The sequence below is a fragment of the Dromiciops gliroides genome, chromosome 2, assembly GCF_019393635.1.
Source record: "Dromiciops gliroides isolate mDroGli1 chromosome 2, mDroGli1.pri, whole genome shotgun sequence".
In the NCBI taxonomy this organism is placed as follows: domain Eukaryota; kingdom Metazoa; phylum Chordata; class Mammalia; order Microbiotheria; family Microbiotheriidae; genus Dromiciops; species Dromiciops gliroides.
Window position 1 is genome coordinate 268,424,301 of NC_057862.1, and position 27,306 is coordinate 268,451,606.

The 27,306-nt window shown below is 37.6% G+C and overlaps 1 protein-coding gene across 1 annotated transcript in view; it reads left to right on the forward strand.

Annotated features, from left to right (window-relative positions):
- FAM177A1 (family with sequence similarity 177 member A1) overlaps positions 1 to 27,306 on the forward strand; it is a 57,996-nt gene that overhangs the window by 19,980 nt on the left and 10,710 nt on the right. Inside the window, 2 exon segments of the mRNA XM_043980652.1 lie at positions 14,397 to 14,463; positions 18,926 to 19,023. Of these exon segments, the coding sequence (XP_043836587.1) occupies positions 14,397 to 14,463; positions 18,926 to 19,023 (165 nt within the window).

The following is a 27,306-nucleotide window of genomic DNA, read 5'->3' on the forward strand; positions in this document are numbered from 1 at the left end:
TAACCTCCAGTAGATTTTAAGTTAAGGGCAAAGACAGTTTCATTTTTGTCTTTTTATCTACAGTCCCTAGCATAGTGCTTTGCAAATAGTAGGTTCTTAATAAATATTTGTTGAATTTATTTAAATTTGTAGGTGTAGAGGAGGAAAGATTGAAGCAGAAGAGAGAAAGTATGATGCTTGGCTCAGGGTCTTGAAGGAGGTAGAAAAATGGGGTCAAGAGCAAAAAATATTTTGTAGGGATATACTAAGTGTTGGCTATACTGATTTAGCAAGTATAGGTACTGGAGAAAAAAAAAGAAATTGTGTAGGGAAGGATATAATATCTTAAGAATGTATGTTGATATAGGTAGAAATAAAATAGAGGGCAGGAAGAAAGCCAGAACAAGCTGGGAGAGAAAAGTTTCTTATTGGAAAGGAGTGCTTATGTTGGGTATTGTGTAATTTAAGATTCTAAATGTGGGTTCTAATCTGTTCCCCCAGTTTTGAGGGAAACTGACTAAAATCACTGATAAAATGAGTTTAGGTTTTTAAGGGTTTATTGAAAGATAGAAAGAGAAAGATTGAGAACAGAATTCCAACAGCCTGGCATTCCTATCTTTCCTCAATTTTCCTGTGAAGTCCTCTGCCGCCACCACCATCACCATGAAGTCAGGAACCAAAAAGACACAGAGCTCTCCGTGTAGGCCCTCCTTCCTCCTTCCTGTCCCCTCCCAGAAAATAGGAGACTCCTCAAGTTGATTGGCCGGTAGCCTTGATAGACAGCACCCATGAGCAAACATCACTTCCTGACACCAAGGAAAAGCCACATGGCCTTTCCCTCTGAGGCATTCTCCTCATGGTGGAGTTTTCCTATAGTAAGTCTCCAGTAGGTGGCATCATTCCAATCATTACAGTATGAATATCATTATTCCTATTTGTCATGTATATATTGTGATTGTCATACAGTTTTTAGGGATTAAGAGACTTTTTATTAGAATATAGAGTTTTTAGATCTTTTTATTTCTCAAAACTGAATTTGATAAAAAAAAGTTTTTTTGCCAAATTAAGGTGTACTTATAAAGTAATATATTTTTAAAAATCAAACAGTCAAGCATACTGGAACTTGTACATATAAGTATTGTCTTTCCAAGTAGTCATTTTTTGGAAACTAGTTTACAACATCCTGTCTTAATATAGGTTCAGTAAGATTAGGGATCCCAAAGTGTGCTACAGGAAACATGGAACACACGAGGAGGCAGAAAAAATAAAGCAAGCCAGCTGGCTTTATTGAGGGGACATATTCACAATAAGAGGGACAGACATGGAAAATGGAAACAGTCAGGTCTGTTGGGGAAGGGATGGCACCCAAACCAGTAAAGTCTGGTGGCTTTTTATTGGCTTCTCTGAGTTGAGCAGGACTTGGAATTGTGGGGAGAGACTGAGGAGTTTGGATCTGGGGACTGGAGCTGATTCTTGTTGGGGAGGGGAAGGCTCAAAAGGATAGAGAGGGTGCCTGGGGAACTGCCAGGTAATTAATACTTAGACTGGCTAGTGTCTTTTATTATTTTGAAAGGGTGACTCAGGAGATTTGGGTTTCCCTAAGGCTGCTTCTTTTAGTGGGTCAGGGATTACCTCAAAATCACATGTCATCTAAGTTGGCAACAAAGATAGTCAGTAAAAGCAGTTATAGAGAAAATTTTATCCTGGATAGTTCTCCTGAACTAAAATTCAATAAATGTGCAAGGGGCAGCTAGGTGGCGCAGTGGATAGAGCACCGGCCCTGGAGTCAGGAGTACCTGAGTTCAAATCTGGCCTCAGACACTTAGCACACACTTACTAGCTGTGTGACCCTGGGCAAGTCACTTAACCCCAATTGCCTCACTAAAAAAAAAAAATTAAAAAAAAATGTGCAAGGCATTGTGCTAGATCCTGGGAATACAAACATTAAAAAATAACATTTGTAGAATCCTAGAGTTGTAAACTTGCAAGGGGCCTCTTTGCATCTAATCCAACATATACCTGAAAGGAATCACCACTCTCAAATATCCAACACACAGTTCTGTGTTGGAAAATAAGTTATACTGGTAGCAAAAGTACTATGCGTAGAGTATGCTTTTAAAAAACGTAACTTGACTTTTGGTAAAGATAATGGAAAAGATTATAGACTCACCTCCCCTAATAAATTGTCTAGGAAAGTTTTTAAAGGGTACCAGATGAAACAGTGATCAGTATGTAAAACCAAGGTTCCTCTAGGACTTCATAAGAGAATGGTTAGAGGGAATATACTAAGGGGACCAGAAGCAAGATGGATATTGCTGGCTTGGGAGAGACCCAGAACAAGATAAAGTTAGCTCCTGAGAAGTCATTGTTCAGGAGAGAAAGATGACTCCACCTACAGCCCTTTCATGCATGTTTTGGAGCCTTCCAAGAGACCTGAAGTTAAGATCTCTAATACCTTAGAACTGCTCAAGAGATAGAGCCAGCTTTCATCAGCACAATACTGTGAGATATAAAATTGGATACAAGAGCATTAAACTCCCCTTTAACCTTTCCCTTATTTATCTCCCAGACCAGTAAGTGGAAGAAGCCTCTGATCTTTAGTTAGAGCTTTTATTGTTTGGAAATTACAAGGTGATGTTGATTAGAGAGATAGGAAAGTAGAAATACAAACAAATAATTTTAGATCTAAGCTTAGTCTATATTCCGTATAGCACTCACCAAAAACCCAAGGCCACCTCTGGGGCTAAGAGCCGAGTCAAGCGCGTGCTGTTACAGAGAACTGGGCAGAGTCGAACCTGAGTCAGTGTCTGTGTGTGCAGCGCAACCAGTGGACGAGGAGAGCGGAAAAAAGATTCACTTCCATTCCCTCCTTGCCTTTTAAGCTCGCACCCCAGAAGTGGAGTGCTTAGCAGACGGACTGGAAAACTTAGCAGATGCACGGCCTTTCGTCACGGTCTCCTCCCCGAAAGGGTGGTCCTTCAAAAACTGGCGTACTTTTTACCACAATACCTTCATAATTTGGAGGCAGAGTCGGGGAGGGAAGGGGGGAAGAACCCTCTATGAGGCCTGAAATATGTGGGGTTTCTATATTTAGTGGTCAGGCTCAGGTATTAAGGAGAAGTTGAGGCAGAGAAAGCTCCTCATAACTCTCCAGGAAGCCTGAAGCTTCTTTTCAAGGCCTCTGTAAGGGACAAACCCATTTCCTAGTTAGTGACTGTGAAGTGGAGGCAGAGAATGGGCTGAAACTAGCACTGTAATGGGCCACCAGGAATCAGAGGCAGAAACTAGGCATTTCAGCAGTGGTTGAGGCTTGGACCCAATCCCAGGTCTAAAAAACCAGCTTCCTGTTCTAAACTAGGGCTAAAGCATAAAGCCAAGAAGCAGCTACCCCATTTATAACTGTAGTGAATCTGTAGAAGAGGAAGCAGCATCCATATTACAGTAGGGGCAGGAACAGTCAGAGTAGAAGGTTCAGAGCTTGGCCCTGGTACAAAGTCCCAATCCAGGAATCGAGATTGGAGGGGTGAATAAATGGAAGAGAACTCTGAATAACTGTGAAGAAATATAGCAGGTTTGGAAAAGCCCAAGAGAACTCCATAAGTACAAGTAGAGCTTTAAAATAATTGACTTGACCACAAGGACTTTTATGAGTGTATGAAGAAATGAAGCCAGAGGAAAAAATGAAATTAGAGCTCTTGAGGAAAAAAAATTTGCAGGAGAACAAAGTGGCTTAGGGAAAGAAGGTAGAAAACATTGTTGAAGTAGTGAACTTCCCCTGAAAAGAGCGGAGCAAACAGAATTCAGTTAGGATCTCTAATCCGTTTCCTGGATTTTGCCTCAATTATGGCCCAACATGTGTGCTAGTCTTAGTCCTGCTTCTCTGTCCTTCTTGCAAGATCTCTCTCTGAGCACTATGCTGGATTCTGAGGGATTCAAAGACAAAAACCAAATAACCCCTGCCCCCAAAGAGCTTACTTTGTAACAGGAGAAAACCATAGACATATACAGGCTTATGCAAAACACATATGAAACACCTCCTTGAGGAGGAAGATACAAGACCAGGAAAGGCCTCTTCCTGAAGAAGGTGATGTTCAAGTTAAGACTCGAAGGAGACCAGGAAGACTTAAGAGGCAGAAGCCAGGAGGGAAAACATTCCAGACACAGGGAAAGAACATTACAAAGTGCCCAAAGGTGAATAATATGTAAATAATAAGTCTTGAAAGTTAAGATGGGGCCAGGTTGTAAAGAATTTTTGATTCCAGACACTATTTTATTTTTGATCTTAGAGGTGATAGGAGCCCCTGGAGTTTATTTAGCAGGGGAGTGATATGGTTAGTTATGCATAAATGAAGAACTGCCACACTCAGATTAGTTGCAGTGACCGGTTTTAGTTCTGAGTAACAGATGAAGAAACATTTCTCTGGTGAGTTGTGAGCTGCGGGAATAGAATGTTGCATACATTGTTAGTGTTGACATTTTTGTCTGTTGGTTTTTGTGTAATTGTTTTCCTTTTGTAAAGGCATAAATAAAATGTTTTGTTGTGTGTGTTTTTTTAAGGATTGATCATATTAGGTAAACTTAATTTGCTGGGTTTTTTTGTTTCGTTTTTGTTTTTTTACAAAGTAGAAAGTCAATATGGGTAGAGCTACAGATGACAGCTTATTTAGGTTTGGGCAAGGTATTTGACAGAGAAAGAAAAGGGCCCAGGACAGAGTTTGGGGGGACCCTCTATACTTAAGGGTAAAGAGGGAGGGTAATGAATTGTTGAAGGGAGACTATTTGAGAATGGTTATTTGAGAGATTTTTTTGATACATCCCAAATGAAGACCTTCTTGATTTTTTCAGCCCAACTGATAGGATGGTGAATTACTAGACCAGAAGAATGTGCCTCTGCTGTTCCTATTTCCTTTGCTTGTGTTGTTGATGAAAGGAATGGAAAAAACCAAAAACAAACCTCTCAAGAGATTCTACTTTATAGGATCATTATGAAGAAAATGCATTGCCAGCACTCAATTTGCTTTATAAACATGAACTGTAATTTTTATAAATAAAAAAAAATTTAACAGAAATTCTACAAACAACTTCATTTACCTTTACCTTTTTTCCATACTATATATGAAGTTTACAAGAACTGATACTTATAAAATCAACAAATTCTTTAAATGATTGTTATAAAATGTTAAATTACTTAGGGTTTACGTTGGAGAACATGCTTTAAGTAGTTTGCAGAATTCCAGTTTCCAGAATTCAGATACAAAGCTGCTTACTACCCACAAAAAGTTTATGTATATTATTTCTCAATTCATTAAGCCCCTAGTGGAATGGTAACAATTATGTTTCTTGTTTGTTTTTTTAAATTGCCTTCCTTAGAAAAATTACTTAGAAATATATGTGCTTGCTAAAAGATCCCAAATTCATCTCTTCACATTTTTTTCAGGACTCTCTGAAGTAGCAAATGACTCCATTTAATTTGAAACAGTATGGATGCACTGAATGTTTTTAGAAGTTTGCTGTTTTGGGGGCAGCTAGGTAGCGCAGTGAATAGAGCACCGGCCCTGGAGTCAGGAGTACCTGAGTTCAAATCCGGCCTCAGACACTTAACACTTACTAGCTGTGTGACCCTTGGGCAAGTCACTTAACCCCAATTGCCTCACTAAAAAAAAAAAGTTTGCTGTTTTGAATGTACACTTTAGGAATATGGTAAATTTTAAAACACTTCTATTCTTATTCTGAGTTGTTTTTATAATAATGCTCAGTTTTAAACATCACCTAGGATTCTTAAAGGTTTAACACCAGTTACTCAAATAATTTTGTTCAGTAAGTGGAATTTTACTTCTTTTTGTAATTTTTATTGGTATATTTGATTTATTTCTAAATATATGCCTTTTCCCTCCCCACCATTCCTTTTATTTATTTTGGTTTGGGTTTTGTTTTTGTTTTTTTTTTTTAGTGAGGCAATTGGGGTTAAGTGACTTGCCCAGGGTCACACAGCTAGTAAGTGTTAAGTGTCTGAGGCCAGATTTGAACTCAGGTATTCCTGACTCCAGAGCCGGTGCTCTATCCACTGTGCCACCTAGCTGCCCCGCCCCCCATTCCTTTTAACAAAGAATTTTTAAAAAGGGAAAAAATAGTACTTCAGCAAAACTAACCAACACATCTCAGTTTAGTTTGACAGTATATTCCATGTTCCACACCCATAATTTCCCATCTCTACAAAGGAAAAAAGTATATTCCTTATTTCTTTAGCGAGTGACATTTTGTCAGTAATTTCATAAATATTTATTACATGTATACTATGTGCCAAAGGGTGCTGAGGATACATTTTAACTACAATTAATCTACTGTGTGGTTTCTGTTTCAAAAGGCTTTAAAGATTTTTGTAAAAAGTTACCTATGCCTCCCACCTGCGAAGCTAGGTGACTCAGTGGATAGAATACTGGGCCTGGAGTCAGGAAGACTCATCTTCCTAAATTTAAATCCAGCCTCAGACACTTAATTTAGCTAGCTATGTGACCCTGAACAAGTCACTTAACCCTGTTTACCTCAGTTTCTTCAACTATAAAATGAACTGGAGAAGGAAATAGCAAATTGCTCCAGTATCTTTCCCAAGAAAACCCCAAGTGGAGTCACAAAGAGTCAGACATGACTGAAAACGACTGAACAAAAATGCCTTCCACCTATAATGATACTCCTCCATTTCTTGGCTAGTTAAATAAGCATATTCTGAGTGCCATTAGAAAGTCGCCTACTGAACACTTTATTACAAGTTTTGAACCTTTTAGTTTAAGAAGAATGGTGGGGTTTAAAACATTTTTTTTGTCTTAAAATTTCTTAGAACTTTTAGCCAATAAGAGGTATTTTTTTTTCCACAGACATACAACTCAGGAGATGATAGATGAGCCAAAAATATAAAATGCTTCTCAATTTTATGTGACCCCCACCAACCCCAACTTCTGCTATTGCTGTGATAATGGCAGAAAAGAAGGGAGCAAATGCCAAGAACCACATGAACCATCTTTTAGACTGGCTAAGTGGAATATGTCTTTACAGATTTTCTTGGAGAAGCAGATAAAGGAGTTGGAGGAATTGGTGGTATCACCAACTAAAAGCATCTTTTCATGGGATATTTAGTCTTTCTGTATTGCATTGCTATTGTAAGAGCAAAGCCTGACCCCTTGTCCTCATGCAAGTTAGGCTAGCTTTAATATAGGCTAAAAGGTATTGAGACCAACTTTGAGATTTGGTTGGATCATGAAACTATTGATATTACTTTCCTAGTTGCCTGATTACAAAACAGTGTCAAGGAACTGAGGCTCCTTCTCTGTTACTTACCTAGTTAATCATGAATGGCAACTCAGGCAAGAGAACCTTGATCAGGTGAATCAATTCAAGGTGTTCTTAATGCCTATCCTTGTTGAATATCCACCTACTATAACTATGTACATCTTTTATTAATTGTTTGAGTGACCTAAGAATGTCTCATTTTGTTTCAGTATTGCCCCTAACCTTTAGCGGACTGGCCTGACCCATGTACATGCCAGAACAATTGCTTATAAGTATTTCTCAAAAGACCACTGTGAAAATAATTTTAGCTTACATGCTATTCTTATTGCAGACGAAGAGGTAGAGCAATTCTTGAAGAGCTTGTTAAGCTCTTATCATTGCAATGTTCAGTCATGACTTCTGAAGACTGGTGAAGTATGCCTCCTGCCTCTTGGCAGAATTGTGGTTTTCTAGAGGTGTGGAATGAGGCATGTGCTTTCAGACATGATTAGTGTTTGTTTTGATTGACTGTAGCTATTTTACAAGGATGGGGTGGAGGCAGGAAGGGTAAGTGGGAAGCAACAGATTAAAAAAAAGAAGGTAAAGAGCATTATTATAAGACTACAGTTAAATCAGCGTATACTTTGATCCTTGAAGTCTTCAGTATAAAGTGGGCATAGGTGAAAACAGGGAAAAATATGTTGGAATACTGAACTATTACATATGGTTCAGTTGTTGTTTGTCCTTCATACTCTCTCTCTTTTTTTTTTTTTGGCGGGACAATGGGGGTTAAGTGACTTGCCCAGGGTCACACAGCTAGTAAGTGTCAAGTGTCTGAGGCTGGATTTGAACTCAGGTCCTCCTGAATCCAGGGCCGGTGCTTTATCCACTATGCCACCTAGCTGCCCCCTGTCCTTCATTCTCAAAGAGGACCATGACAGATATCATGACTTGTAATGAATTGGATTTATGTAAGGAAGGGCTGTGCAAAGTCACCAGCCTCACTGCCTCCTTCAGAGCCATCTGGTTCCAGTGGTAAGATACACATCAGGATGACTGGAGATGGCCCTGGAAATTTGAGGCAGTAGGGATTAAGTGACTTGTCCAGGATCAGACAGCTAGAATATGTCAAGTATCTGAGGCCAGATTTGAACTCACATTCTCCCCTCTCCAGGGCCAGTGCTCTATCCACTGCACCACCTATGAACTACCAAACTAATATGGTTCAGTAGTAAAGGATGAGAGAGAGAGAGAGAGAGAGAGAGAGAGAGAGAGAGAGAGAGAGAGAGAGAGAGACCGAGACCTAGGGCTTGCCTACTACATAGATACCTCAGATCTATATATCACAAAAATTTTCCAAGAAAAGAATTAGAAAAAAGTAGATATGGTGAACACTAACATCTAAAAATTGAAGTAAGTTGTATTTTAACACATGGGCCATGACTCTTATAGATGTGGAAATAATACCTGAATCATACCTGTCTGTATAATAAGACAACCAACTTTCTATAGAGAAGATAAACATTAATATAAAACTAGAGGAGAATACAAATAAAAAGATATCGAGTACATTTAAAATAATTCCAACCTGATGTACTCAATATTTAATATTTAACAGACACCAAATGAAATAGGCATTTTCACATACATAATGGAATAGAAAAGGGATTGTGCAAGAAATTGCAGTTCTCTTATGTAGAGCTTGCTTTTCTTTTTAAATATATAATAAATTCAACATATTGCTTTCAAAGCTGTGCTACTTGTCTGTGATTCTTTCTAGACTTCTCTTCTCTTCTGTGAATTTAAAAATGCTTCAGTGACCCTCTGTGTTTATTTTGTTTTGTTTTGGCGGCCCTAAAGTAGTCTCTTTTTTCCCCTCTGCCTACTCACTCCCACTCCCATTGGTAAAAAGAAAAAGAAAACAAAAAACCTTTGTAAGAAATACACATAATCAAGGAAAACAAATGTCCACACTAACTGTTGGATCACAAACTTTACCATCAGTCCTCTGGCATTTTTTGCTAGTCTATTGACCTGACATAATTAAACAAATTATTAACCCAAAATAGGAAGATGAATGCAGAAAAAACTTTTCACATCAATCATAACAAATCAGAAGTCTACCTAATATAAATTAATTTCCATAATGAGACCAAAAGAGCCTAAAAACCACCTTAGTCATTGAATAATGCTATTCCCAAGTAGAGATGGCAACCAAGGACAACACTGATTTGGAATATAAACTTTTTCCATGAAGCTGTATGAAGAAGAATGGTAGAGGGTGACAAGTATCATTGTCTCTCATAACAGAAAAAGGCACTGGTAGAGAAACAAGTTTAACACTAGAAGTAGTGTTAAACCAGGTGTGTTAACTGAGACAAAATATTATAATTTTACTTTGAAATTAAAAAATTTCTTCTGTTGCTTCTTTTTCTTTGCCTTATAGATGAGAAAAACAAAACAGTGCATCAATTGATATAGCTTGGTCCTTTGAATTACTTTAAAATTCCAGTCCTTTGGGAGTTAAGTAAAATTTTAAATAAGACACCTAATTAAGTCAAGTCATCCCATGGTTCTTTAAGGATGACATTGGAAGGGAGAACATCTTACAGACAATAAATGGAAAATATTTGTAAGGACTTTTATAACAAATTTGTTTTCACCATCAGATACGGGGAAACACTCTGCTCCCTCCATGTTCAGACCCTTAACATCACAATCCTTGATTGCCTTATTGAGAAAATAGGTTTGGTACTGAAGAAAACAGATGAGTAAATGCTGAAGTAGATCAAATATATATAATCTGTTCTGGCAGTGACACAGATGTGAGGGCATTGAGGCACTAGGAAGAGTGTTAAACCAGGTGTGTTAACTGAAACAAAATTATAATTTTACTTTGAAATAAAAATTTGAAAAATTCTCAAGCTTTATTAAGAGACATCTCAAGATATATTAAAGAGGTATCTACCAAAGGTGTAGGGGAAAAAATCTTGCACATTATTACAGGATGGCCAAAGAAAGGTGCTAGAGAAAACATCAGTAATTACATATCTGTACCTACTTTTGCATTTATATTAAATTTTTTTTTTAGTGAGGCAGTTGGGGTTAAGTGACTTGTCCAGGGTCACACAGTGACCTCAAGTGTCTGAGGCTGGATTTGAACTCAGGTCTTCCTGAATCCAGGGCTGGTACTCTATCCACTGAGCCACCTAGCTTCCCCTATATTAATTTTTTATGAGGATAATAAAGACAGATTTTCATTAGTAACATTCCATGGTAGACTAAGTCTTAACCATCACTAAATTGACAGATATAGGTAATGTAAACTCCCCTATTATCTGTAATTTGTTGATTATAAAAGAACAGTTAATTTAGTAGAATGAAGTGCTACCTTAAAATCACTTCCAACATCACTTCCAAGTGTTTCATCAAGGAAACACTGTTTCTTGAAGAAACAAAGGGGGGTTCATGGTTGCCATCTGTAAGGGGCTAAAATATCTAATGAGTGGTCGCCAATAAATTGTAAGCTTTAGCAAGAGTTTAGACTTTTAAGCATTTATTAAGGAGAATAAGAATTTGGTGAAGAGAGAGAAAAAAGCCTAGTTTCATCTATCAAAGGGAGAATGTATCTTTAGCTCCACTCTCAACCAGAGTTCTGACGAAAGAGAGCAAAAGCGCCAGCCTTGCCCCCTCTTCCTCCCACAAGCAAACATCACTTCCTAACACCAAAGAGCCGCATGTCTTGCCCTCAGATGTCTTCTCCTCATGGTGGAGCATCTTGCAGTAAGTCTCCAGCAGGTGGTGTCATTCCAATTGTTACACAAGCATATCAGTTATACAAGGTTACTTGCTCAACTCTCTATCAACAAAAATTGAGACATAAAACAAGAATAAATGTCTGCCATAGGTGTTTACCACTGTTACAGTGGGGATCAAGAGTAGAGTCCAAGTCAAAGAGGGATTTCCCATATCAAAAATCCTCTTGATGCTCTTGTTTATGGAAGACGTTGCATTGTCTGTATCAAAGCCTTCTAAATGAAATTCATAATGACTCAAAAGAATTTGGGCTAACTATCCTCACAGGAAAAAACAAATGGATGAAGAATGTCTAATGTCTAAATATATAGATCTCATTCATCAGCATATTTTTCTTAAAAAAACAGTGTACACGGACAATGAGGTGGGCCTAAAATTGAATAGAAGAGCAGACTGGTTCATCTGTAGGAAATTGCAAAGTTATTATGACTCCCAACTAACTGAAAATAAAAAGACCCATTTTTTCAACATCTTGTTTCTGATATGCATATATGTGTGTGTATACATACACATGTTCCCCCTACTGTTTCATTGTGGCTTCTCTGTCCTGGGTCTTTTTTCATCTCCCTATAGTCTCTAATCTTCTTGGAACCTATAGATTTAATTACTTCTCTGCATATGACTCCCAGATTTATATATCTACCTCTCATCCATCTTCTGAGTGCTAGTCCTGTATTACCAACTGTCTAGTAGGCATTTAGAACTGGGTATCCTGTAGACATCTTGAAGTCATCATATCTAAAACAGAACTCATCTTTTTCCCTGAACCTATCCCTTTTCCTAACTTCTCTATTTCTCTTAAATCTAATGCCATCTTTCTAGTCATCAAGGTTTAAAACTTTGATGTTGCAAACATTAGCAACTAGATGTCTTAGTGGATACCTAGGAAAAAACTCTCTATTTGATAAAAACTAGAAAGTAGTCTGGTAGAAACTTAGGCTTAAACCAACACCTTATGCCATATTCCATAATAAATTCTAAATGGATATGTGACTTAATATTAAAGATCATAATAGAAAATATTAGAAGAGAAACAAGTCATATACCTCTCTCACCTCTGGGTAAGAGATTTATTTTGTGTGTGTTTGTTGTGGGGGGGGGCAGGGTGAGGGTTAAGTGACTTGCCCAGGGTCACACAGCTAGTAAGGGTCAAGTGTCTGAGGTCGGATTTGAACTCAGGTCCTCCTGAATCCAGGGCCAGTGCTCTATCCATTGCGCCACCTAGCTGCCCAAGAGATATATTTTTAACCAAATGAGATAGAGGCAAAAGATAAAAAATAATTTTGATTACTTGAAACAAGAGCTTCTGCAAAGACAATATTAATGCACACAGGATAAGAAGAGAAGTGGTCAAATTGGGGGGAAAATCCTTGTATCAAATTTCTCTGAGTTTTTGTTATTCAAGATATATAAACAATAAAAATATATGACTAATAATTCCCCATTCAATAAAAGGTCAAAGGATGTGAACAAACAGTTCTCAAACGAAGAATTGCAGAGTATTCACAGTCACATAAAAGAATACTCTAGATCACTAATAATTAGAGAAATGCAAATAAAAACAATTCTAAGGTTTTACTTCACACCCTGTAAATTGGTCAAAATGCTAATAATGTTGGAGGGGTTGTGGAATGATAGGTACACTAATACATTGTTGGTGGAGCTATGAAATGGTACAACCATTTTGGAAAATAATTGGGAATTATGCAAATGAGATTACTAAAAATGTTCATACCCTTTGACCCAGAGACTCCATTACTGTATTGATATTCTAAAGAAGCCAGTGGTAAAAAGAAAGTTCCCTATATCCCCAAAATATTTGTAGTAGTACTTTTTTGTAATAACTAAGAATTGGAAACAAAGTAGATGCCCATCAACTAGGGAATGGCTAAACAAATTGTGGTACAGGAACATAATGGAATATTGCTGGGCTATAAGAAACAATGTGTATGATGAATGCAGAGAAGCATGGAACTGATGCATAAGTAGAGCCAAGAAAACATACACAATGTTGTAGTTACCAAAAAGTCAAAAATAAATGTAACAAAAGCAAATGTTACACAATGCATGTTTTCCAGACTTTTCCAATGTGTTGATCAGTTTATGCTGATTTTTTTCCTCTCTAAAACTACTTTTTGTTATGTGGGATGGCTCTCTGGGAAGCAGAGTGGGGAGGGTTATTTGATGATGTAAGAAACAGATTATCAACAAAGAGGAAGGATAGACTGAAAGACCATTTCGGGTAGCCCAACTTAAATTCCACCTTCACCTTTCCTGATATCCTCAGTTGGTAGTGATCAGGTACAGTACTTTGTTCTATAATTCTATAATTTTCTTATTGTGTAAATTATAGCTATTGGTGTTTGTGCCTTATCTCTCTACTAGACTGACATTCAGTCTATAAGTCCTTAAGGACAGGGACTGAGTCTTATCTAAAATTTGTATCTCTTCATGCTTAATAGTGGACACTTAAATGTAGACACTTAATAAAAGTTTGAACTGCTTGCTACATAGCCTGGTTCCTTACACAAACCATCTAATCCCTCTAGGCTTCAGTTTTTCTAATCTATATCATGAAAAGGTTCAACTCCCTGATATGCTTGGAATTGTCTCCTTCCTTATCTCTATCTCCTGCTTTCCTTGGCTTCCTTCAAGTCTTTAACTAATGTTCCATATTCTGCAAAAAGTTTTTCTTAGTCCTCTGTAATGTGTTCTTTCCCTCTGAGATTATCTCCAGTTTAACCTGTATGTGTCTTGTTTGTATATATTTGTTTGCATGCTATGTCCCCCATTAGACTGTGCGCTCCTTTTGAGAGCAGGAATTATTTTTGCCTTTGTATCACTAGCATTTATATCAATGCCTGGCACATAGTAGGTATTTAATAAATGATTGTTGATTTGACTTGACTCTCAAGGTCCCTTCCATTTCTAAAATTGTGCTTATCTGGATACTTAAAAACAATGAAATGAACAAAAGGTAGGTACAAATGAAAGAAGGAATGGTCTAGGAAATAATTGCAGCTATTCACTAAATAATTGAGTTGGATGTATATATATTTTAAAAAATCATCGGTGAATTTAATGGAAGGTTTGGGCTCCTTGACTTTAAGGCCCCTTTCCACTCTAACATTTTGGGACTCTGCTGTATAAATAATAGTTTATTTATTGAGTTCCTGTCAAGTGCTTATAATTGTAAAGTGATTTCTCTGGAACTCCAAAAAGGTTCTGTATTATGTCCATTTAACAAATACAATTAATTGGGATTTGAGGGCTGTATACACAGTAACAATGTTACATTGAATGTTGCTACAAATTATTTTGACTTCTTGCTGTTGCAGACAAAACTTCCCTGGGGCCCCTACTTATGGTTTTACATGCTTCGTGCTGCTACATCAACCCTTTCAGGTATTGCTTTAATATTTGAGTACTGTGAATAGCAGGTGACTTAGCAACATTGATTTAGTAAACTGCAGTACAGGTACAATGAACAAAGGAAGGGAATGGAATCAAAACAACTCCTCTCTAGCTCTTGCCTATTGTTTCCACAACTTTAAACTGCAATACTATACCTCCATCTTACCATCACTTCCTCACTTGCCAATGCTAAACTGGCTTGCTTTTTCTTAATCCTTATTCTTTTTGTCTTTTGAGATCCTTTTGCCACAATTCTCCTCCTGAATATTTTCTCTTCTCTTTCATGACACAGTTACCCCACTGGTTCTCTTCCTACCTTTCTGACTCTTTCTTCTCAGTCTGATTTGCTAAATCATGCATATTCTGTTCCTTATTTTCAAGTATTTAGAAGGAATCAGATTCTGCTCAGGGCCGTCTTGACTTGTCTTTCCAAACTCTGTATTTTGGTGATCTCATTTACTCTCATGGGTTCAGTTACTATCTATATGAAGATGACTCCCCAAATTATATATATAATATTGAATTCCAGCTGTTGACCACCTGTCCACTCCTCCCTGAAAATGACTGTTTCATTTTGTCTTTGAATCTCCAGTGGCTGGAACATAGTAGGCACTTAATAAATGCTTATTGATTGACATCTCAATCCAAAGGCATTTCAAAATCAATTTTTTCCCTACTCTCTAGACCTACCCTTCCAACAGACTTCTCATTTCCTCCTATTCACTGAGTTTCACATCCTTGGAGTCATTCTTCACACTTCCATATTTTTCTCCATCTAATTAGTTTTCACATCTTGTTATTTCTGTGCCTGCAATATTTCTTGCATCTATCTCCATCTCTCAACTCATGGCCACCAGTCTGGTGCAGACTCTTATCTTTGCTTGGATTCACTGGAATATTTTTTTTGCTGCCCCATGTTTTAACATATCACCTCTCTTATGACAAAGAAAAATAATTAAGCAAATACACCCAATATAATGACTATATTAAAAAATTTGTACAGTATTATGTCTTAGTAACTCCCCACCTCTATTCCATAATGGGGGACCAAGGAACCTATATCTCATTATCTGACTCCAAGATCTTCATTGATTTTTCAGTTATTCAAAGTTCAATTTCATTTACAGCTATTTTTGTTCATATTATTCTGGTAATTGTATATATTGTTTTCTTGGTGTTGCCTGTTTTACTTTGTGTCATTTAAAAAAATCTTCACATGTTTCTCTAAGTTCATATTAGTCATCATTTCTTACTACATAATGATATTCCTTTTCATTTATCTCATACCTTTCTAGTGATTTCCTACTGATTGCCACCCACTTTTTATACAATTCTTTACTACTATTAATATTTTGATATGTATTAGTGCTTTGTTTTTGTTTTTTATTTCCTTGGGACATTTCCCCAATAGAATTGCTGGTTATGCACAGTATAATCACTTTGCGTAATTTCAAACTATTGTCTAGAATGGTTAGACTTTTCACAGCTCTACCAATAGTGCCTTAATGTTCCTCATTTCCCATAGCCTCTCTGGTAGTGACTTTTGCCATTTTTTAGTCATCTTTGCCCAATTTGCTTGGTGTGAGATAAGACTTCTGAGTTGTTTTAGTTTATGTTTATCTATTAGTGATTTGTAACTTGTTTTCATGTGGGCATTTATAATTTGCAGTTATTTTGAAAACTGCTAATAACCTTTAACCACTTATCTATTGGGGAATATCAATTGATGTATTCTTGTCAGTTTTCTAGTTTGGACATCAGTTTCCTTGTTATGTTGATTGCACATATTTTTCTATCCTTTCATTTCCCTTCTGATTTCATATTTATATTATTTGTTCAAAAGCTATTTAATTTTATATAGCCAAAATTATGTATTTTAGCTTTTACAATCTTTTTTATCCCCAACTGGTTTAAGAATTCTATCCCTAGCCATATTATGAAAGTTATACAATCATTTTATTTTCTAATGTTTTTATGGTGACTTATTATGTTTAGGTCACAAGGATTTATATATATATATATAGTGTGATTGGTCTAAATTTCATTTCTGTCAACCTGTTTTCCAGTTTTCTTAAGAGTTCTTATAAAAAAGGCAGTCCTTTTATCAACTGAAATTCTTGTTTTACCAAAAACTAGGCTTCTGCTCTGTATTATGTTTTTTGCTTATCTAGCCTGATCCAATGATATCTCAGCTGGGGGTATTTTTGTAATTGGTCCAGTAGAATGCAAGTTTTTTGAGGGCAGAGGCTGTTTCACGTTTGTATTTGTATCTTCAGTACCTAGCACAGTGTTTGGCACATAGTAGACAGTTAATGTTTATTGACTGATTCGTTTCCCTGATTCTGATCTTTCCTTTCTCTAGTCCATCACTCATCCACACAATCGCCAACTGGTATTCCTAAAACCTGCTCCTCCCTAAGGATCTTCAGTGACTTTCATTTCCAACTTGAGTAAAATAAAAAATGCCCTGCTTGCCATTTAAAGTGCTTCACAGTCTGGCTCCATCCTTTTTTTTTTTTTTTAAAATGTTGCTCTCCTTCAAGCGGTCTACAAACTATCCTGGCCTCCTTACTCTTCCCACATAGAGCAGTCCATCTTTGATCTTGGAGTCTTTGAATAGATTGGTCCCCATGCCAGGAATGTACTTTTTTTCTCTTATAAGGATCTAAATATTCTAGAGGCTCCATCTGGCTATTAGTGTTTCCCACCTCTTAATTATTTCGTATTGCTTTCTGTATACTTTGTGTCCCCTCTCCCAATTCCCCATTGAACACAAAGTTCTTTGAGGGCAGGGATGGCTTTGTTTTGTCTTTCTATTCCCAGCGTCTTGCCTTACACATACTATGTATTTAATAAATGCTTGCTTTATTGTATTTTTAAACAATCAACTTATAGAATTGATAATGCACTATGATATCCATATGGCATTCCATTTATGAACCCTGCCAACTTTTTGTGGATTTTGACCCTATTGCTCTTGTTTTTCCATCTCTTCCTGGATTTGAATTGTATGCTCATTATACTTTCTTATCAGCTATTATATTTCATTGACATTACACTTAAATCAAGGTTAGAAAAGTGATAATTTTGAAATATCCTCTTTGATTTCTCTGTAGTAGTTGATAACTGATGACTACTCTTTCCTTTTGGATACTGCCTTTTCCCTTAAATTCCAAGATAACACATTCTTCCGGTTCTATTCCTATTCCCTCATCTTTTCCTTCTGCCCGCGCCCCCCCCCCCCCCCGATTCTTCAGCCTATTGCTGTTCCTTAAGGTGGGATTTCTCCAAGGTTATATTCTTGGCTCTTTCTATACTCTCACTATATTCTCTCCCTTAGTAATCTCTTTTATCCTTATTTCATGTAATAACACTTCCGTGCAAATGACTCTTAAATATCTTTTTTTTTTTTAATTTTTATTTTAATTTTTTTTTTTAGTGAGGCAATTGGGGTCAAGTGACTTGCCCAGGGTCACACAGCTAGTAAGTGTTAAGTGTCTGAGGCTGGATTTGAACTCAGGTACTCCTGAATCCAAGGCCAGTGCTCTATCCACTGCGCCACCTAGCTGCCCCCGACTCTTAAATATCTTAACAGTAACCTCTTTCCCAAGCTTCATGGAGGTTTACATTTCCAACTCTACACAACATAGCTCCCTGGATGTCCTATTAACATCGCAACTTCAGCATACCTCAAACCTACTTTTCCTTCTTACTTAAACAATGATGTCACCTGGTCTACAATATTCAAAATTCCTTTTATCTTTGATTCTTCTTCCACCTCTCATTTCTAGTACAGAATTCTAAGGATGTAATCTCCATCTAATCCCTCCTTTCTATTCATACTAACAGCAACCTGGTATAGGTCCTTATTACCACCCAACTAGACTTCAGCAATAGCCTCTTAACATAATTTCCTGCTTCCACTCTCCCCATTCTACCCATCCTGCATGCTGTAGCCAAAAAATTTTCCTTAAATATAAATTTTATCATGCCTGGACTGGGGTTTCCTAAATGAAGGTGCTAGGCTAAATGATGGAAGGTTTCTTTTAGCTTGAAGTCCTATGATTCATGCTGTTTCTCTTCTCAAACTTGTTTCCTATTGCACGAGGAACACTACAGCCAAAATGGACTGCTAGCTCTCACTGGAACAACATTTTCTCATGTTGGTGTCTTTGATTATTTTATTTCTCCTTCCTAGTATTCCTTCCCTCTCCCTCCACTTCCTGAATCCACCCTCTAAATAAAAACTCAAATGTCACCCCTTCCACTTACCTCGTATTAAGGTTACTCATACTAGAAAATAAATTCCATGTGGGTATAATTTACCTCCCTTCCCACCTAATTTACTACTCTGTGCACAGTAAATAATAAATGTTTGTTGAATTAAAAATTAAATGTTGTCATTTCAATCTTTTATTCAGAATTCTCTACTATCTTAACTTTGTGCCCTCAGTGTGTGACTTTCTTGGAGAGAAGATTGCATCACTTCTGGGTATCAGCACCCCAAAGTACCAATATGCCATTGATGAATATTACCGGATGAAGAAGGAGGTATGTCTCTCTTTGCTGCTTATATATATATTTTTTTACTCAAGGTTTGTTTGGACACAAATTAACTTACATGTATTTTACAAAAAGGCATTTCATGTACACTAGGAATTTCATCCTAGTTATTGACTTCTCTTTCAGACCCGAATTTACTATATTTTCATGCTTTAATTAGAATTTCACTCTAAATTATTCAGAATCTATCTGTGATCTATAGACATCACAGGAGCTTGGAGGATGTTTACATAAAGCTGCCAGGCTTACTAGGCAACATTTACCCTCTTGAAATATCCTCTGTTCTACAGTTTGTCCTTCTCTGATATATATGAAGGAAGCAGCTTGCCATAGAAGACGAGCATTGGCACTGAAGTCAAAGACATGGCTTTGAATTCTGCCTTTGATACTTACTAGTTATATAAACAGAGAAAAGTCACTTGACCTTGTCATGCACTATGCTTTTCTTGCTGTTCCTTATACAACACTATATATTTATACCTTTGCACTGGCTGTCCTCTCATGCCTGTAATGCACTTTTTCATCACTTCTGCTTTTTGTATCCCTTGTTTCTTTCAAACTTAGCTTAGATGTCATCTTATACATGAAGCTTTTTCTGATCTCCATTCCCAAGCTGCTAGTGTCCCCCCCAATTACTTTGTATTTATATTATATATAATTATATGTGTGTATATTTGCTTTTCTGGAGAAATGCAAGCTATTTTAGGGGAGAGACTGCTTTATTTTTGTGTTTGTATCATTAGCATCTATCATGGTTCCTGACACATGCTAAGTGCTTTGTTGATTGACCTCTCTGAAGTTCCTTTTCTTCATCAGTAAAATGGGGATAAGAATATCTGCGATATCTACCTCACAGGATTGTTGTGAGGCTTAAATAAGTTAATCTATGGAAAGTGCTCTGCAAACCTTAAAGTTGTATATGAATGCCAATTATTATTAGTTTACTTTAGATGTAAACTTTATGAAGGAATCAGAATATTTTTATTATTCAGTGAAAGTCTGAAACATGGTACAGCTAGCACAGAAGGATAAGTAGCCCTAACCCCTAACCCAAAAAAGTTAGCAGTTTTGCTAATGAAATACTTTAAGACAGAGAACACTTGATTGAGAGTCGGGGACGTAGCTCCACAGTGAATCCAGTCATGAGCAAGTTATTTAACTTTTTCTGACTCAGTTTCTCCATTCTTCAATACTTTGGATCTATGATATATTTTTATAGATATAGATATATAGAAATAGATATGTATATCTCATAGATATACATATGCCTTTCATGACTCATTTGGGGTTTTCTTGGCAAAGATACTGCCGTGGTTTGCCATTTCCTTCATTGGCTCATTTTACATGTGAGAAAACTGAGGCAAAGAGGGTTAAGTGACTTGCCTAGGGTCACGCAGCTGGTAAATGTCTTGAGGCCAGATCTGACCTCAGGTCTTCCTGATTCCTCTATACACTTCAACACCAGCTACCCTACCTTATAACTGCTCACATTTCTATTGCACTTTAGAGTTTAGAAATAATTTTGTTTAAAACAGCCTTATGAGATAGGTGATAAATGTAGCAGTACTCCCATTCTCCCAGTAAGGAAATGAAAATGTAAATATGTTAAATGACTTGTTTACAGTTATAACAAGTAAGTGTTGGTACTAGGATTGAAACCCATTTCTTTCTTAACTGCAAGTTCAGTAACTCTAAGTACTCTAATATGCTGTAAACAGGTTAAGCTCAAATAAATGTTACAGCAGATACTAATAGAACACTTTCACCCCAGTTGGAGTCTTTATTGTTGTACATAAACAACTTCCTCAGCAGCTGCCTAGAAGTATGATCACTTTGTATTTCATTCTTTTTCTCTTTTTTTGTCTTTTTTTTTTCTTCAGGGCAATGAGGGTTAAGTGATTTGCCCAGGGTCACACAGCTAGCTTACTAGCTTCTGTCAAATGTCTGAGGCTGGATTTGAACTCAGGTAGTCCTGAATCCAGGGCCAGTGCTTTACCCACTGCGCCACCTAGCTGCCCCCTGTATTTCATTCTTAAGAACTGGGGCAAAGAGGGCTCACCAACCCATATATGAATTGATTGTTAATTCAAATTGGGGGAGATTTTTGAAACCTTAAATATGTTGGGGGTGAGGGTTGGAGACAAAAAATAATATACTCAATGTTTTTGTTCAGGTCCTTATTATCTCTCATCTGTATTACTGCAATAACTAGTTTCCTTGCCTCTTGTCCTTCCTTGTAGTCACCATATTTTGCATATAGGTCACCAGGTTAATTTTCTTAAAGCACACTTCTGATTATGTCACTCTCCATTATCATTATAATTCTCAAATTCTTTAGCACTGCCCTCCATAAGTGTATTTCCATTTCTATTTCTAGCTTTAACCTTAATTCTTTAATCACATGCTGCTGTATTCAAAATGGACTAGTTTCCATTTCCTAAAAGTGCTTTGTTCTCTTTTCCCTTTGTGAGTGATATTCTTTTCTCACAAGATGTCTTCTTCTCTCTCATATCTTGCTTTTTCTAGAATACTAACTAATCTTTTCTATTTAATATAGTTTTCCACCCAACTAGCCCCTGCTATCATCTTCAGGGACTGCAGTATTCATGTTGATGACCTTACAAACAACTTCTTATCTTAACCAGTTTGAGAGTAGAACACACTTTTTTGGGAGGAGAGGGGAGTTTTGTATTCTTAGCACATAATTAGCTAAATTATCTTATGGTTCTCGAAAGATTATACTTCTTTTTCCTATTATATCCAGAAGCTAACATGGACACCTTTGACTCATTTTATTTTTTGTGAGGCAATTGGGGTTAAGTGATTTGGCTAGGGTCACACAGCTAGTAATTGTCAAGTGTCTGAGGCCAGATTTGAACTCAGGTCCTCATGAATCCAGGACTGGTGTTCTATCCACTGCGCCACCTAGCTGCCCCCCCCTTTGACTCATTATTGTCCAAAATTGTTCCACCTCTCAAATTTTGAATTCTTCAGCCATAATTACATCCTTGTTTTTATATTTCTTCTGCTTTGTCACTCACTGACAAGCTTATTCTTCACCCATACTGAGAACTTGAACTTCTCTGTTCACTGATTCATTTGTTACCAGAGAACCTGGATTTAAATCTCAGCTCTAGTGTCATCTGCTGTGGCAAGTAGGTTCTCTAAGTCTAAATTTCTTTCTGTATAAAATTGAGGCAGCTTGATGGCTCAGTGGATAGAGAGCGCTGGGCTTGGAGTCAGGAAGACTCATCTTCCTGAGTTCAAATCTGGCCCCAGACACTTATTAGCAAGTCACTTAACCCTGTTTGCCTTGGTTTCCTCATCTGTAAAATGAGCTGGAGAAGGACTAATCCAGTATCTTTGCCAAGAAAATCCCAAATGGGGTCATGGAGTCAAACATGACTAAAAATTACTTAACATCTGAAATATACAAAATTGAAAGAAGAGTACTTTTTCCCCTGTACCTTGCAGAAGTATTATACAGACAATGCTTCAGTTTTTGGCTTGCCATTTACTTTTTTTTTTTTTTTTTGGCGGGGCAATGGGGGTTACGTGACTTGCCCAGGGTCACACAGCTAGTACGTGCCAAGTGTCTGAGGCTGCATTTGAACTCAGGTCCTCCTGAATCCAGGGCCAGTGCTTTATCCACTGCGCCACCTAGCTGCCCTGCTATTTACTTTTCCAGCTCATTTTATAGATGAGGAAATTGAAGCAAACAATGCTAAATGACTTGCTCAAGGTCACACAGCTAATAAGCCTCTGATTCCAAATTTGAACTCAGGTCTTCCTGACTCCAGGCCTGGCACTTCATCCACTGGGCCACTATTACTGCTACTTTAAAAATCTCTGCCTTTCATGTGCCTATCCTCAGCCCTTGATAACTGCCCTGCCCCTCTCACTTTTTACCCTTCTCTGCATGGTTCCATATTGGTAAATGTTGCAGGAGAAATCTATGAAATAAATTTCATTTCATTCACAATAAATGTAATGTGGATTAATCTCAACTAGCCTCTTCCTCTTGCCTTTTAGTCAACTCTTATCGACATCCTATGTCATTACCTAAAATAATTCATCCAAATCTTTTCCTTTCCCTTTAGGCACCAGCAGTTCTTCCTTCTACACTATCTAAGGAACTATCTAAGAGTTCTCAGCTTCATACTTCATCATTAAACTCTTTAACATATCAGTTAGAATTTCAGAGTTGGAAGGAATTTCTGAGATCTATCTTGTCTAACATATTCCTGAAAATGAATACATATTTAAGCTCCAGTATTATATTACATAAAATTTTTTGGACATTTTGAATTGGAAATTTCTTATGCCTCTCAAATTCAACATATCCAAATTCCTCGTATTAACATATCCTCATGATTTTCCCCCCACAATGTATCCACAGTTTTATACTTTTCTATTTCTAGGGAAAGCACCTACACATAAATCTGATCATGTCACCTCCTCATTCAATAAACTTCAGTGGTTCTTTACTAGCTCTAGGATCAAATATAAATCCCTCTGTTTGACATTTAAAGTTTTTTTTTTTACAACTCTTCTACCTTTTTAGGCTTCTTAGACACATTGTTACTCTCAGCATACTCTGTGGTCCTGTCATGCTGGCCTACATGATGTTCATACGATGCTTTTGTATTTTACATTTCATGCCTTTTCCACTGGCTTTTACCCATGTTGGGAGCCAATCAATAAGCATTATTAAGCATCTACTCCATTGTAAAGAATTAATTGTTATTTGAGGTTTTTATGCCTCAGCGCACACTGGCCTGGGGCTCCGCAAACCGCATGGTTGTAGCCATTGCCATGGCGCTGGCACCTTGCGTCATCGCCGACGCCTACATGGGCCTGGCAAAATTATAATGATTGGAAGCCTAGTGAGGGCAGTCATGTGACTGTCAGAGCAGCCACACATTTACCAATATGGAACCATGCAGAAAAGGGTAAAAAGTGAGGGGCAGGGCAGTTATCACACAGCTGGGGCTGTGTGAGGTTTTTCTGTGATTGGGGGAGGAGAATTGGGCATTCTAGCTGGACGCTGGAAGGTGACAGGAGTTCTCCTGTGTATTCTCAGCTGATTCCTGGGCAGTGGTATTTTTTCAGGTTGTATAATTTCCCTTTCCCCATTTTATTTCCTTTCCCTTGATCCTACTTATCCTGTTTGTGTTTTTTGTTTGTTTGTTTGGCTTGTTTTTTTGTTTTGCAGGGCAACGGGGGTCACACAGCTGGTAAGTGTCAAGTGTCTGAGGCCGGATTTGAACTCAGGTCCTCCTGAATCCAGGGCCAGTGCTTTATCCACTGCGCCACCTAGCCGCCCCCAGTTCGTTCTTGTTAAAATAAATCCTGTTCTGTTTTGAGGGAGGCTGCCGGTCTCTTTCCTTGCCCCAATATTGTGGCGAGCCGCTTAGCTAACACTCCCCAATTAAAAATTGGTCCCCACACCATACTAGATACCAGGGATACAAAGAAAAAAAGATTTAACAGTCCTTTCTGCTGCAGTGGAGACAACATGTACATATGTAATATATAATATATCCAAAATAAATACAAGGTAATTAGAGAATACAGGTTGAGATCAGGAAAAGGCTTCTGTAGATAGTGGTCTTTTACCCAAGTCTTGCAGAAAAGAGAGGGGTTTTATGAGGTGGATGTGAAGAAGGAATGCATTCTAAGCATGTGGGCATGACCAGAGCAAAGGCAAATGTGTGTAAAGAAGAGAGAAAAGGCAAAAACAGTCTCTGCCCTCAAAAAAACTTACAATCCAATGACAAAGACAGCATGAAAACAACTGTCTACAAACAAGGTGTATAAAAGATAATTTAGAGGTAATCACAGAGCAGGCACTAGCAGTGAGGAAGACCAAGAAAGTCTTCCTTTTTTTTTTTTTTTTTTTTGTGAAAAGTCTTCCTGCTAAAGGTGGGATTTTAGCTGAGATTTCAAGAAAGCTGTAGGCAGAAATGAGGGACAATTCCAGATATCGGGGATAATCGGTAAAGATGCATAAAATTGGGAAATGGAGTGTCATGTGATGATGCCCTTGAGAGAAACAAGGAAGTCTGGGAGGTGAAAGAGTAGGTTTCAGTGGGAGAAAGGTATTGGAAATGAGAGGCAATACAAACTCTATGCATGGACAAGTTGAATTCAAGGTGTCTCTAGTTTATCTAGTCTGATACATTCAACAGACAACTGTGATGCAATAGAGAATTCAGGAGAAAGATTAGGGCTGGTTATATAATCTGAGAGTAATCTGCAGAGGTAATTAAGTCCATGGAATTTAGAGAGGTCCCCAGTGAAGTGTAAAGAAGGGCCCAAGACAGCTTTGGGGCAAGTCCACAATTATGGTGTATATGAATGATAAACCAAACAAACAAACAAGATCTCCTGAAAAAGAACTTTCCAACAGGTAGAACCAGGAGAGAGCAGCATCAATGAAATAGCAAGGAAAGGGTATTCAAGTGAACAAACATTTGTGTACCAGGATCCATGTTAAAAGCAAGGGATACAAAAGGGTTGCAGCCATAGCAAAGTACTGGAAGGTAGAAGGATTAAAAGTCATAATGAGGATGAAAACATAGGTTTAAGAGTAGTGAGGCAAAGGAGTTCTGTATAGGTGATTATGATCAAAGGAATTTTTTCATCATGAAAGTGGAACACTTTTGGGCAATGGTAGAGAATTCCCTTAGCATGAGGGGAAGATGGTAGTGGAAAGGGGGAGACTGAGCCAGCCACCAAACTCATTAAGAAAGGAGGAAAAATGTCCTAGGGAGCAGCATATAACAGCCACCAAGATTGGATTGGGTAGTAAATTTGGACAGTGAACTTTAAATGAGAGGAGGCTGCTAAGTAATGGTTGTCAAGGGAGTCTGAAAGTGGCAATGGGGAACAATGTTTATTCCAGTTCCCCTCCTAGAACCATTGAGGGAGTGCTATGAAAGGTGCTTTTGCTATTGGAAAAGGCCAGGAATGCAGTATCATGGTGGGTGGGTGGGAGCCAGGTTTTAGTTAGATGCAGAAGATGGAAGGAACATGAAAGGTAAAAAAAATGAAGGGAAATTTCTTTATTATAGATTGTTAGTTCCAGAGGCCCCTGTGGTAGGGGCAGTTCCGATATGGTGACAGTGCACTAGGGGTGAGGTGGATAGATATGAGAGCAAGAGCAGCAGGGCTTAAAGGGCAAGGGTTTGCTACTGAGCAGGGATTGGGAGAGTAGAAAGTAGGGAGGTTGCTATGGTTCAGGAATGACTCCAGACAAGTCCATGAGAGGATTTCTGATAATGAAGGCAAGGAGTAAAAAGTTGGTCTCTTGTATTTTATATTGTTTATATATGTATTTCTTTCTCAATATAGTGTAAGCACTTAAAGATAGGAACTATTTCACTTTACTCTCTGAATATAATGGCTGCTACTTGGCACACTAGGAAGTGTTGGATTTGGAGTCAGGAAGATTTAAATTCAAATCCTTTTTCAGATGCTTACTACACCTCTGTGACCCAGAGGACATCACTTAATCTGAATTTCCTTATCTGGTCTCCCCAAACCTGAATATTCACCATGAATGATTTTGATTGACCAGCAGAGACAAAAACATGAGGAAATGTGTCTTGAAGGAGAGAATAGCCTATTTGAGAAATGAGGATGATGGAGAAGAGGCTGCTAGGGAACATCACCACAGAGCCCAGCAAAAAGAAAATTTTCCCTATCATATTAAAATGTAAGTGAAAGCTTAATAAAATTCCTTTTAAAAAATTATAAAATGGAAATGGGACAACTAGGTTGCACAGTGGTTAGAGTGATAGGCCTGGAGCCAGCAAGACATCTCCCTGAGTTCAAATCTGTCCTCAGACACTTACTAGCTGTGTGACCCTGGGCAAGTCACTTAACCCTCTTTGCCTCAGTTTCCTCATCTGTAAAATGAATTGAAGAAGAAAATGGCAAACCACTCCTGTATCTGCCAAGAAACCTCCAAATAGGGTCATGAAGAGTTGGACACAACTGAAAAACGGCCAAACAACCACCAAAAAGGAGAAGATAATAGAACACAGGGTTATTGTGAGGATCAAATGAGATAAATTATTTATTTGCTCTGCAAATCTTAAATAAAAGTATTTTATTATTTTCCAGTTACATGTAGAAATAGTTTTCAAGATTTGTTTATATAAGATTTCCAATTTCAAATTTTTCTCCCTCTCTACCCTCCCTCCCCCCCTCCCCTAGACAGCAGGCAATCTGATATAGGTTTTATATATATATATAATAACATTA